The 12,584-nt window shown below is 43.3% G+C and overlaps 1 protein-coding gene across 2 annotated transcripts in view; it reads right to left on the bottom strand.

Moving 5' to 3' along the window:
- Positions 1 to 12,584, bottom strand: part of loxl2b (lysyl oxidase-like 2b) — a 67,119-nt gene that overhangs the window by 49,449 nt on the left and 5,086 nt on the right. Inside the window, exons 2-3 of one of the 2 annotated variants that reach the window (XM_014170995.3) lie at positions 7,711 to 8,112; positions 7,054 to 7,229 (exon numbers count right to left, since the gene is read on the bottom strand). In XM_014170995.3, coding sequence (XP_014026470.2) covers positions 7,054 to 7,229; positions 7,711 to 8,071 — 537 coding nt within the window. In that variant the 5' untranslated portion in view covers positions 8,072 to 8,112. The remainder of the gene's footprint in view (positions 1 to 7,053; positions 7,230 to 7,710; positions 8,113 to 12,584) is intronic. The other variant, XM_014170996.3, reaches the window with a different exon arrangement.

The following is a 12,584-nucleotide window of genomic DNA, read 5'->3' as shown; positions in this document are numbered from 1 at the left end:
GAGACCCTTGTATGCATTTCTGTGTGTGGAGTAAAGATGAGAGTTTTGTCGCCTATAGTTGAACAGGTTGACATGCTGGTAAAAATGAGGTAAAATGGATTTCAGTTTCCCTGCATTAAAATCACCGGCCAACGAGAAGAGCCGCCTCTGGGTGTGCATTTTATTCTTTGCTTACGACCCTATACAGCTTGTTGAGTTCGGTCTGTGGTGGTAAACCAGCATTGGTTTGTGGTGGTAAATAGACTTATTAAGGACGTGCATCTTTACATTTCAAGACGATTCAATACCTACAGTTGAGGTCGGAAGTTGACATACACTTAGGTTGGAGTCATTAAAACTAGTTTTTCAACCACTCCACAAATGTATTGTTAACAAACTATAGTTTTGGCAAGTTGGTTAGGACATCTACTTTGTGCATGACAAGTAATTTTTCAAACAATTGTTTAAAGATTATTTCACTTATAATTCACTGTCTCACAATTCCAGTGGGTCAGAAGTTTACATACACTTAGTTGACTGTGCCTTTAAACAGCTTGGAAAATTCCAGAAAATGATGTCATGGTTTTAGAAGCGTCTGATAGGCTAATTGACATAATTTGAGTCAATTGGTACCTGTGGATGTATTTCAAGGCCTACCTTCAAACTCTGTGCCTCTTTGCTTAACATCATGGGAAAATCTAAAGAAATCAGCCAAGACCTCAGATTTTTTGTTGTTGTTGACCTCTACAAGTCTGGTTCATCCTTGGGAGCAATTTCCAAATGCCTGAAGGTACCACGTTCATCTGTACAAACAATAGTACGCTATTATAAACACCATGGGACCACGCAGCCGTTATACCGCTCAAGAAGGAGACGCGTTCTGTCTCTTAGAGATTAACGTACTTTGGTGCGAAAAGTGCAAATCAATCCCAGAACAACAGCAAAGGACCTTGTGAAGATGCTGGAGGAAATAGGTACAAAAGTATCTATATCCACAGTAAAATGAGTCCTATATCGACATAACCTGAAAGGCCGCTCAGCAAGGGAGAAGCCACTGCTCCAAAACCACCATAAAAAAGCCAGACTACGGTTTGCAACTGCACATGGGGACAAAGATCGTACTTTTTGGAGAAATGTCCTCTGGTCTGATGAAACAAAAATAGAACTGTTTGGCCATAATGACCATTGTTATGTTTGGAGGAAAAAGGGGGAGGCTTGCAGGCCGAAGAACACCATCCCAACCGTGAAGCACGGGGGTGGCAGCATCATGTTGTGGGGGTGCTTTGCTGCATGAGGGACTGGTGCACTTCACAAAACAGATGGCATCATGAGAAGGAAAATTATGTGGATATATTGAAGTAAAATCTCAAGGCATCAGTCAGGAAGTTAAAGCTTGGTCGCAAATGGGTCTTCCAAATGGACAATGACCTCAAGCATACTTCCAAAGTTGTGGCAAAATGGCTTAAGGACAACAAAGTCAAGGTATTGGAGTGGCCATCACAAAGCCCTGACCTCAATTCCATAGAAAATGTATGGGCAGAACTGAAAAAGCATGTGCGAGCAAGGAGGCCTACAAACCTGACTCAGTTACACCAGCTGTGTCAGGAGGAATGGGCCAACATTCACCCAACTTATTGTGGGAAGCTTGTGGAAGGCTACCCAAAACGTTTGACCCAAGTTAAACAATTTAAAGGCAATGCTACCAAATACTAATTGAGTGTATGTAAACTTCTGACCAACTGGGAATGTGATGAAAGAAATACAAGCTGAAATGAATCATTCTCTCTATTATTATTCTGACATTTCACATTCTTAAAATAAAGTGGTGATCTTAAATGACCTAAGACAGGGAATTTTTACGAGGATTAAATGTCAGGAATTGTGAAAAACTGGTGTATGTAAACTTCCGACTTCAACTGTATCTAGATACATAGGCTTCGATACGATACCGAAATGATACATTTTAGTTTGAAACGATTTGGTGCGATTCGGTTTGATTAGAGAACGAATCAATGCGCTTCGGTTCGATGCACTTCGATGCATTTGTGTGTGTGTGTAAATTATGTATGTCTATGGTGTATATAAGGTAGACTAGGCATCTACCACCAATGTAGCCTATGTCTTTTGTCGCCCCACTTTGTTTGTGAAATCACCATCACCCACTAATTAACCTGTCATTTTTGCAGGTTAAGTGTTTGAGCTAGTAATGTATCACTATCGTTTCTAAATTAGCCATGACATGTTTTGACCGTTTGGAAGATTTATGGAGTGAGCTTCTTTTCTGTCCTTGTATGAAACTATCAACTTTACTCTGTATATCTAAAAATGACCACATACGCAGATTGTTTAAAGCAAAATGATCACAAATATTGCTGATGGTGAACCTGAACAATTGAAATACAATCTATTGTAAGCCCCCTACACGGGTATAGCCAGGTGATAGTTCTGTCTCCGGTAGGTTACATTTATTCCGGTAAAGCACCATTTTCAACAGTGCATAGATAACAATAACCTAGCAAATTACATAGCTTGACCCTTACCTAATAAAGCCTAATATCAAGCTATTTTAGCATTTGAATGCTGAAGGTGCCGGCAGATCATGAACAGGATGCCTACCTCACGTTGGTCAATGCACAAAGCTGGGCACAGTGCAATAGTTTGACTAGGCTACTGATATTGCCTGGGGTTCTTCTGCATGCAAAATGACGTGTAGCTTAGTTCAACACTGAAGGAGAGGACGCATCAGTTGTCACAAAAGATGAGAGGTATTTTCAAAGGTAGAAATAATTTAATAATACAAAATAAAACAATTAACTGGTGATTCGTAACATTTGAATACATTTTCTGACCGATGCATGCTACATTTGGATCGGTTTGGGGTCCGCGGACCGATGCACTCGCATCTTACACATTTGAATCGGGGACCAATGTGAGTCGTTACATCCCTACAGCTTATCATGAGGTATTCTTACTAAGGCGAGCAAAAACTTGAGACGTCCATAACGTTAGAGATTGTGCACCAGCTGTTGTTAACAAAGAGACACACCACTCCCCCCTCCATCTCACCCAAGGCTGCTGACTCATTGAAGTAGAAATTGTCATCCAAATCGAGGTTAGTGATCGCTGTTCTGATGTCCAGAAGCTGTTTACGGTCATAGGAAATTATGGCAGAGACATTATGTACAAAAAAAAGTTACGATCAGATAAAAAAAACACAAAATCGCAGAATTGGTCAGGAGTCTGTAAAATTTCTGACCGGGCATGCAGGGAATGTGTTCAGGTACCCTGACCTCCATGGGATTTTATTAGTAACTCTCACACAGATATCATGTGAACATGGCATAAGTAATGTCAAAACGTGTAGGACTGCAGGAAATTAGATTTAAAACTGCAAAAGTTTCTCACCACCCCATGGCAAAATGTGTAGAATTGCAGGAAATTAGGTTTAAAACTTCAAATGTTTCTGCCCCATTGCAAAATGTGAAGAATTACGAGGTTTCACCTCTCTCTTAACTAACTCCTTGAGACATTTTCTTTGTGGTTTCTTTGTGATTGACTTGCCAGCTATTGTCGTTAAGTCATCGCATGTGCCCCACGATGAAAGGGCAACAGTGTCTCTAAACCAGTGGTCACCAACCGGTCGATCGCCAAGGCATTCCTAGTCGATCACCAAACATTTCTGTAAAACCCCCAACGACAAAGCCTTTCCATTTTTTTTATATTCGTTTCATGTTATCGGCAGTAGGTGCCCTTGATTCAGCAGCCCTAGCACAGGGAAAGCGAAGTGTTCCCATTTTTAACCATATGATGTGTCTGAAGGCCTACCGCTGGCCTATCAGATAGCTCAGATCGCCGTGTCGGCACAGTTTCCTCCAGCACACAGTGAAGTTGATACTGTGAGATTTCAAAACGTTTAAAACCATGACTAGAGACAGACCCAATGAATACAGCAAAGAGCCGCTGTTTTTAAGAGTAATTAATGTCTACGTTGTTATTCAGCACTGTCAACACTTTTTAAAACACGTATAAGCCATTTGCGTTCTCCCTACTTCCACTCGCGCTTTAACCAGCACTGCAGCTGCAATTAATTGTATTTTATTTTAATTTAACCTTTATTTAACTAGGCAAGTTTAAAAACAAATTGTTATTTACAATGACGGCTTACCCCGCCCAACCCGGAGTATAGTAAATAGTTTCAATAAACTTGTGTTATTATTAGCAGCTTGTGTCTTTTTTAACACAAGGAATATTTAACTTTCTCTGGTCATAGGAGTAACAACATGAATTGGTGCATGAGGCAGAATAATGCAGTGCGACTTGAGGTTCGCCATCAGCTGGAAGACTTTTCTCAGCGAAGGGAGGGAGAGCGAAGTGACGGTGAGTTGGGTGAGAGGCAGCCTCATCGCTGCTCTCTCCCTCCTTCCCTCCCTCCTCTCAGACTGATGCAGGCCATCAGTCCAGTCAAATAAAACAATAAAAATGATTATGCTCACTCAACTGTGCCTCACAAGTAATACAACAAATGATCTATTACCAGTGTGATCATATACCTACAATTTTTAAAATATAATAACAAAATGGTCTGAGAAGAACAACATCGGCAGGGCAATTATATCATAGCCAATATGCAGTGATAATGTATTGCAAAAACCTGCAAAAACCTCATTGCTACAGAACTGTTTTTAATAGGTTAACGTGGCACAGGCTTATGTTTTTTAAGTCATGTTTAAAAAAAAATCTGAGCGGTAGATCTCGGCTTGCATTTTGACTCGGAAAGTGATCTTGACTCAGAAAAGGTTTCTGAACACTGCTCTGAACTCTAAAATGTGGGCGGAAATGTTCTCAGCCAAAGCCCTTACTTTGAGTCCCCAAACCTCTCTCATCATCCCCCACCACAGAACCACACTAGTCTGTCCTCATCGCTAACATTAGACAATGTATGTCCCAAATGGCACCCTATTAACTACAAAGTGCCATTTGGGACGCAGTCTAGTGTAACCTCAAAAGGCAGCTGTGAGTCACCACCAGATGACCATTTCCAGATGAAAAGGTAAAGTCTTCATTAAGGCTGTGGTACTGCATCCCAAATTGCACCCTATTCCCAACACAGTGCACTACTTTTGACCAGACCCCTATGAGTCCTGGTCAAAAATAATGCACTACATAGGGAATAGGATGCCATTTGGAATCTGTGTAGAGGGCTTTGCCTAAGCCTGGCTGTGTTTCATAGAGCTTCTGTGTGGAGCTAGCCACACGTGCCCCACGTCTTAGTGAATGGAAAAGCTGACTCTGATATTTTCTCAGTAAATATCACAGCTGGAGAGATCACAAAGGGCTGAGTCCATATGTCTAGACCTCTACAGCACTGCTCTCTGGATCATTATCATCTCTATCAGAGGTGGCATCACAGGTCCCAGAGTGGTGTGGCGGACAAAAACTTCTGGGGCCCGTAGTTCTTCCTTATCTAGTAACCTCACCAGGTAAAACCTTATATGGTATGACGTGATTAATCTGTTGTAAAAAGGTTTAATATGGGCTATGATAGAAGCAGTTTCTTTAATCAGGTCACATGGTTTAAAAAAAAAAAAAAAAATCCTGGAAAAACTCCTGGCCTTGTGGAGGATGAAAACCCTGTCAAACTGCAGCAAACTTGTACTTGTTTATATTACTACACAAACACAGAGAAAGCAACATGATTAGACAATAAAACTCACACGGCTGAGCTTGATTTATGTAGGTTTGCATTGTGTAGTCCGGCCCTACGCAACTGTAGGCCTAATTCAAAATGATCTCACAGTCTATTTCAGCTATTGTGTTTATTGACTAATTCCAGTTAATCATTTTGGATTGAAAAAGTCTAGGTAGCCTAGTCAGCCCAAGTTTGAAAATAAACCAAATTTGATCCCATTCACATTTTCTGACAAACAAATGGACTATAAATACACTACGTTACCGCTTCGTTTACCCTAGCCAGAGGGACAGGGCGCATAGTAGGCTAGGCTAAGACTATGCAGCTGCTGTTGTTTTTTATTATTATTTAATAAAGTAGGCAAGTCAGTTAAGAACAAATTCTTAATTACAATGACGCCCTAGGATCACTGCCTTGTTCAGGGGCAGAAAAACAGATTTTGACCTTGTCAGCTCGGGATTCGATCTAGCAACCTTCGGTTACTGGCCCAACGCTCTAACCACTACGCTACCTGCCGCCCCCCCCCCAAAAAATAAAAAATTAAATTAAAATGCTTCTGATTAAATCACCATGGGAGCATACCAGAGTTGAGGACATTTCTTTTATCTTTGATATGTTCTTCTATCCTGCACCTTATGTGAATATTTGGATGTTGGATGTGCATATTTTTCAATGCACAAAAAAACCCAGAATCACCCTGAGGCATCCAGCTGTTACTCTACTGTACTGTCCGTCATCACTTGATTTCAGAGACATTTTAAAAATGGAAAGTTATGGTTTGAGCTGAAACTCAGAGAGCTCTGGTCTGCACTCCCCTCATAAGATTGGTATGTGAACTCAAGGGCCTGCAGAGTGAGCAGAACAGCAAGATAACACTCTGCAATTAGCTGTAGGCTTGTAGGACATACTTCCATGAGGTGCGCAATGAAGCCTTTAAGAGCCCAGCAGGATTACACTGACAGTTGTGAGTGCAACACCTATGATTACTTATTTAGTTAGTTACCAGTAGCCTCACTTTCTTTGAAAAACTTCACGTGGGCTAGTGCACATGACCGTAAAGTCATCATTGGGTTCACAATTTAGTTTAGGCTTGACTATTCACTTTTTTTGAAAGCCACATGTACGTAATACTTAGATGCTGTCAAAAGGTGTGTCTTCACTCACTGCACAGAACAGCTCAATAAAACCAGCTGTGAGGGCTTTCTCTGACGAGCAGTCAGGAACCAAATGTTCTGGCCCAGTGTAAAAATGTCAATGTCTTTGGGGCCGTTTCCTGAACACAGATTAAGCCTAGTCCTTTTTCTGTCCAGGATTAGCCTTAATCTGTGTCTAGGAAACCACCCTTTTGTGTCTAAGGCAGGCTTTATAGAAGGTAGATTGTTTACCTGCACATTATTGGCCATGGTGTTGATGAATTTAAATCCTGGGATCCTTTTGTCGCTGCAGACCACACCTACGTCCTCTGTGTGCTTGCAGTCGGACACACCAATCCCGTTGGAGGTGCACAGTGCCAGGGTCTTCTCTTTTCCAGTGCACTGGACATTGTCAAACCAGATGCGTCCTGAAAAACATCAGGATTCTGAACACATTGTGGATACATCAAAAAGAACTCTGTAGGGATACATCTTTCTTTCACCTGACCAGTTGTCGCAAGCTTGGTCAAACAGCCAAGCGACTTTGGAAAAGTGGACTGGACACTGACAGCAATTATGCTGCTGAGATTGTACGTACACTGACTACCTTATCCCTAACATATCTACAGTACAGATGTGCCTTATTCCTTTTGGTAAAAGTTGAGTCAGAACGTAGACAAAGAGCACTACCGGTAATCCAAAACATCCAGCATTTATTCATGGGAAAGCCGGCCAGTCAGTGAAATATGTCAGAATAAACATAAATCCAAATGGCCTATTGAAAAGTTTCACTGGGAAAATTGGTTAAACCTGGCCAATAAAAAAACATCCCTTAAAATAGTCAATTATTTCCCCTTCCCCTTATCATTACACATATAAAGGTTTGAAGTGCAATAACGGACATCTTACCCTCTCCTTTCCCATATTTAGAGGATGGAGACCAGGAGACAGCTTCCAGGTAGCCCAACTCCCTGCACACCACCTGGGCAGAATGGATGGAGAAGTCATCATCACAGACCGTGCCCCACTCGCCATCATAGAAAACCTCCACGCGCCCCTCGTTGTGCTTGCGCTTGTCCCCTGCCAAACGCAGCTGTATCCTGGGTGTGTCAGGTGGCAGCTCCGGGGCACTGTACTGCTCCTGCTCGGGCTCTGGGTAGCCCTGTGGATAGCCGTGTGGGTAGCCTAGGTGTTCGTACTGGGCCCGGCACAGTTCTAACAGGCCCAACAGGATGGTGAAGCAGCAGGGGAGAGACCAGGCGGCCAGCATGGTGGTGTCTGTCAAGTCAGACAGTAGACAGAAGAGGTTATCTATGGGAGAGTAGGCAGAGATTAGGAAAATAACATTACCCATTTAAAATTCCTTTGGCTACTTTGTCATATGGTTTTTCACAGGGAGACTGCCTGGGTGTTTGGAATTCAGGATTGCAGCAAAGGAGATTAATAAGGGCAGCAAGTGCTTCACCTACATTCAAAGTATTACAGTAACGCCAATTGACCCTTCGCTAAGCCCCTCTTGGTTACTGTTGCAACCTCGGACAACATTTTCCCAGGAAGTCCAATTCACCACTCAAACCACAGGCAAAATCCACTGACAATGATCTCAAACTATGTTTTAAAACGCAATGAAATTAAACAGACTACCCCTTGCTAATCAGGAGACACTTGGGTATGTTGTGGTGGACTGTCATTACAATTGCTTCACAGGAACCAGGTGAAATTATGCTTGCAGTGTATTTAGCCACTGAATAGCTCGGCATTCACTGTCAGCAAGCAGTCACAGCTACTACCACTTTTGGAGCTAACAAACATGTACTTAAAGGCCCATTGCAATCAAAAACTTGATTGTGCTGTGTTTTATATATATTTCCACACTATGTGTGTGGACCACCTTTACTCCACACACAGAGACGCAAACAAAGCTCTCCCTTGCCCTCCATTTGGCAAATCTGACCATAATTCTATCCTCCTAACTCCTGTTTACAAGCAAAAATTAAAGCAGGAAGCACCAGTGACTAGATCAATAACAAAGTGGTCAGATGAAGCAGATGCTAAGCTACAGGACTGTTTTGCTAGCAAGACTGGAATATGTTCTGGGATTCCTCCGATGGCATTGAGGAGTACACCACATCAGTCATTGGCTTCATCAATAAGTGCATCGATGATGTTGTCCCCACAGTGACCGTACGTACCTACCCCAACCAGAAGCCATGGATTAAAGGCAACATCCGCACTGAGCTAAAGGCCAGAGCTGCCGCTTTCAAGGAGTGGGACTCTAATCCGGAAGCTTATAAGAAATCCTGCAATGCCCTCCGATGAACCATCAAACAGGCAAAGCATCAATACAGGACTAAGATCGAATGGTACTGGACCAGCTCTGACGCTCGTCAGATGTGGCAGGGCTTGCAAACCATTACAGACAACAAAGGGAAGCACAGCCGAGAGCTGCCCAGTGACACGAGCGTACCAGACGAGCTAAACTACTTCTATGCTCGCTTCGAGGCATTTAACACTGAAACATGCATGAGAGCTGTTCCGGAAGACTGTGTGATCACGTTCTCCGCAGCCGATGTGAGTAAGACCTTTAAACAGGCCAACATTCACAAGGCCGCAGGGCCAGACGGATGACCAGGACGTGTACTGCGAGCATGCGCTGACCAACTGACATTTTCAATCGCTCCCTGTCCGTGTCTGTATGCCAACATGTTTTAAGCAGACCACCATAGTGCCTGTGACAAGAACACTAAGGTAACCTGCCTAAATGACTACCGAAACGTAGCACTCACATCTCTAGCCATGAGGTGCTTTGAAACGCTGGTCATGGCTCACATCAACACCATTATCCCAGAAACCCTAGACCCACTCCAATTTGCATACCGCCCCAACAGATGATGCAATCTCTATTGCACTCCACACTGCCCTTTCCCACCTGAACAAAAGGAACACCTATGTGAGAATGTTATTCATTGACTACAGCTCAGCGTTCAACACCATAGTGCCCTCCAAGCTCATCAATAAGCTAAGGACCCTGGGACTAAACACCTCCCTCTGCAACTGGATCCTGGACTTCCTGATGGGCCGCCCCCAGGTGGTAAGGGTAGGTAACAACAAGCTGATCCTCAACACAGGGGCCCCTCAGGGGTGCGTGCTCAGTCCCCTCCTGTACTCCCTGTTCACTCATGACTGCACAGCCAGGCACGACTCCAACACCATCATTAAGTTTGCCAATGACACAAAAGTGGTAGGCCTGATCACTGACAACGACGAGACAGCCTATAGTGAGGAGGTCAGAGACCTGGCCGTGTGGTGCCAGGACAACAACCTCTCCCTCAACGTGATCAAGACAAAGGAGATGATTGTGGACTACAGGAAAAAGAGGACCAAGCATTCCCCCATTCTCATCGACAGGGCTGCAGTGGAGCAAATTGAGGGCTTCAAGTTCCTTGGTGTCCACATCAACAAACTAACATGGTCCAAGCACACCAAGACAGTTGTGAACAGGGCACAACAAAACCTATTCCCCCTCAGGAGACTGAAAAGATTTAGCATGGGTCCTCAGATCCTCAAAAGGTTCTACAGCTGCACCATCAAGAGCATCCTGACTGGTTGTATCACTGCCTGGTGGCAACTGCTCGGTCTCCGACCACAAGGCACTGCAGAGGATAGTGCGAACGGCCCAGTACATCACTGGGACCAAGCTTCCTGCCATCCAGGACCTGGTATAGAGGTGTCAGAGGAAGGCCCTAAAAATTGTCAAAAACTCCAGCCACCCAAGTCATAGACTGTTCTCTCTGCTACTACACGGCAAGCGGTACCAGAGCGCCAAGTCTAGGTTCAAGAGGCTTCTAAACAGCTTCTACCCCCAAGCCATAAGACTCTTGAACACCTAACCAAATGGCTACCCAGACTATTTGCATTGCCCCCCCTCCTCTTTTACATCACTGCTACTCTCTGTTGTTATCATCTTTGCATTGTCACTTTAAAACCTCTACCTACATGTACATATTACCACAACTAACCGGTGCCCCCGCACATTGACTCTGTACCGGTACCCCCCTGTATATCGTCTCGCTATTGTTTTTTTACTGCTGCTCTTTAATTACTTGTTACTTTTATTTCTTATTCTTATCCGTATTTTTTTTAACTGCATTGTTGGTTAGGTGCTCTTAAGTAAGCATTTCACTGTAAGGTCTACACCTGATGTATTCGGCGCATGTGACAAATAAAATTTGATTTGAAACATACTGTAAAATTGTGAACATGATAATAATGCCCCTTTAGTATAAGAGCTATTTGAAAAGACCGCCAGAAATGTAGCTTGTTTTGGTGGGAGGGAGTTTTGGCCTTCCATGGTGACATCACCATGCAATAAATTAGTTAATAGACCAATAAGAAAATAGTTCCAAACCTCTCTGCCAATAACAGCATATTATCATTTTCCCCTCCCCACTGAAACCACACCAAGACATCCTAGCAAAATTCTTGCTTGAGAAAATGCTCTTTGCTAAGAAAACAATTGTATACTTTTGTTTCAAAGTAGATTTGTTTAAGACTACCAATAATCACTCCGTGTGACCCTGATTTACCCCACTGCAATAAAAGGTTTTGGGAGGAACTAGTACTTTTCTAGTTCTCTCTGTGGACTGTACTTTTACTCTTAATCTGCTAAATTTGACCAAATCCCTTCAGTTACATAGATTTATATGATTAAACAGTGCATTCGGAAAGTATTGAGACCCCTTGACTTTTTCAACATTTTGTTACATTTCAGCCTTATTCTAAAATGTATTCCATTGTTATTTTCCCTCATCAATCCACACACAATATCCCATAAAAAAAATTATATTTTGGCAAATGTTTTAAAAATAAAATCCAAAAATATCACATTTACATAAGTATTCAGACCCTTTACTCAGTACTTTGTTGAAGCACCTTTGGCAGTGATTACAGCCTCAACTCTTCTTGGGCATGACGCTACAAGCATGGCAGACCTGTATTTGGGGAGATTCTCCCATTTTTCTCTGCAGATCCTCTCTGTTCAGGTCTCTCCAGAGATGTTTGATTGGGTTCAAGTCCGGGCTCTGGCTGGGCCACTCAAGGACATTCAGAGACTTGTCCCAAAGCCACTCCTGCGTTGTCTTGGCTGTGTGCTTAGGGTCATTGTCCTGTTGGAAGGTGAACCTTTGCCCCAGTCTAGGTCCTGAGTGCTCTGGAGCAGGTTTTCATCAATGATCTCTCTGCACTTTGCTCCGTTCATCTTTCCCTCGATCCTGACTAGTCTCCCAGTCCCTGCCTCTGAAAAACATTGCCCCGGCATGATGCTGTCACCACCATGCGTGACGCTTGGAATTCAGGCCAAATTCAGTCTTGGTTTCATCAGACCAGAGAATCTTGTTTCTCATGGTCTGAGAGTCCTTTAGGTGCCTTTTTGCAAACTCCAAGCAGGCTGTCATGTGCCTTTTACTGAGGAGTGGCTTCCATCTGGCCACTCTACCATAAAGGCCTGATTGGTGGAGTGCTGCAGAGATGGTTGTCCTTCTGGAAGGTTCTCCCATCTCCACAGAGGAACTCTGTCAGAGTGATCATCGGGTTCTTGGACACCTCCCTGACCAAGGCCGTCCTCCCCCGATTGCTCAGTTTGGCCGGGCGGCCAGATCTAGGAAGAGTCTAGGTGTTTACAAACTTCTTCCATATAATAATGAAGGAGGCCACTGTGTTCTTGGGGACCTTCAATGCTGCAGAAATGTTTTGGTACCCTTCACCCGATCTGTGCCTAGACACAA

This window comes from Salmo salar, chromosome 24 (assembly GCF_965601325.2).
Source record: "Salmo salar chromosome 24, fSalSal1, whole genome shotgun sequence".
NCBI lineage: Eukaryota > Metazoa > Chordata > Actinopteri > Salmoniformes > Salmonidae > Salmo > Salmo salar.
This window is presented reverse-complemented; position numbering and strand designations above follow the sequence as displayed.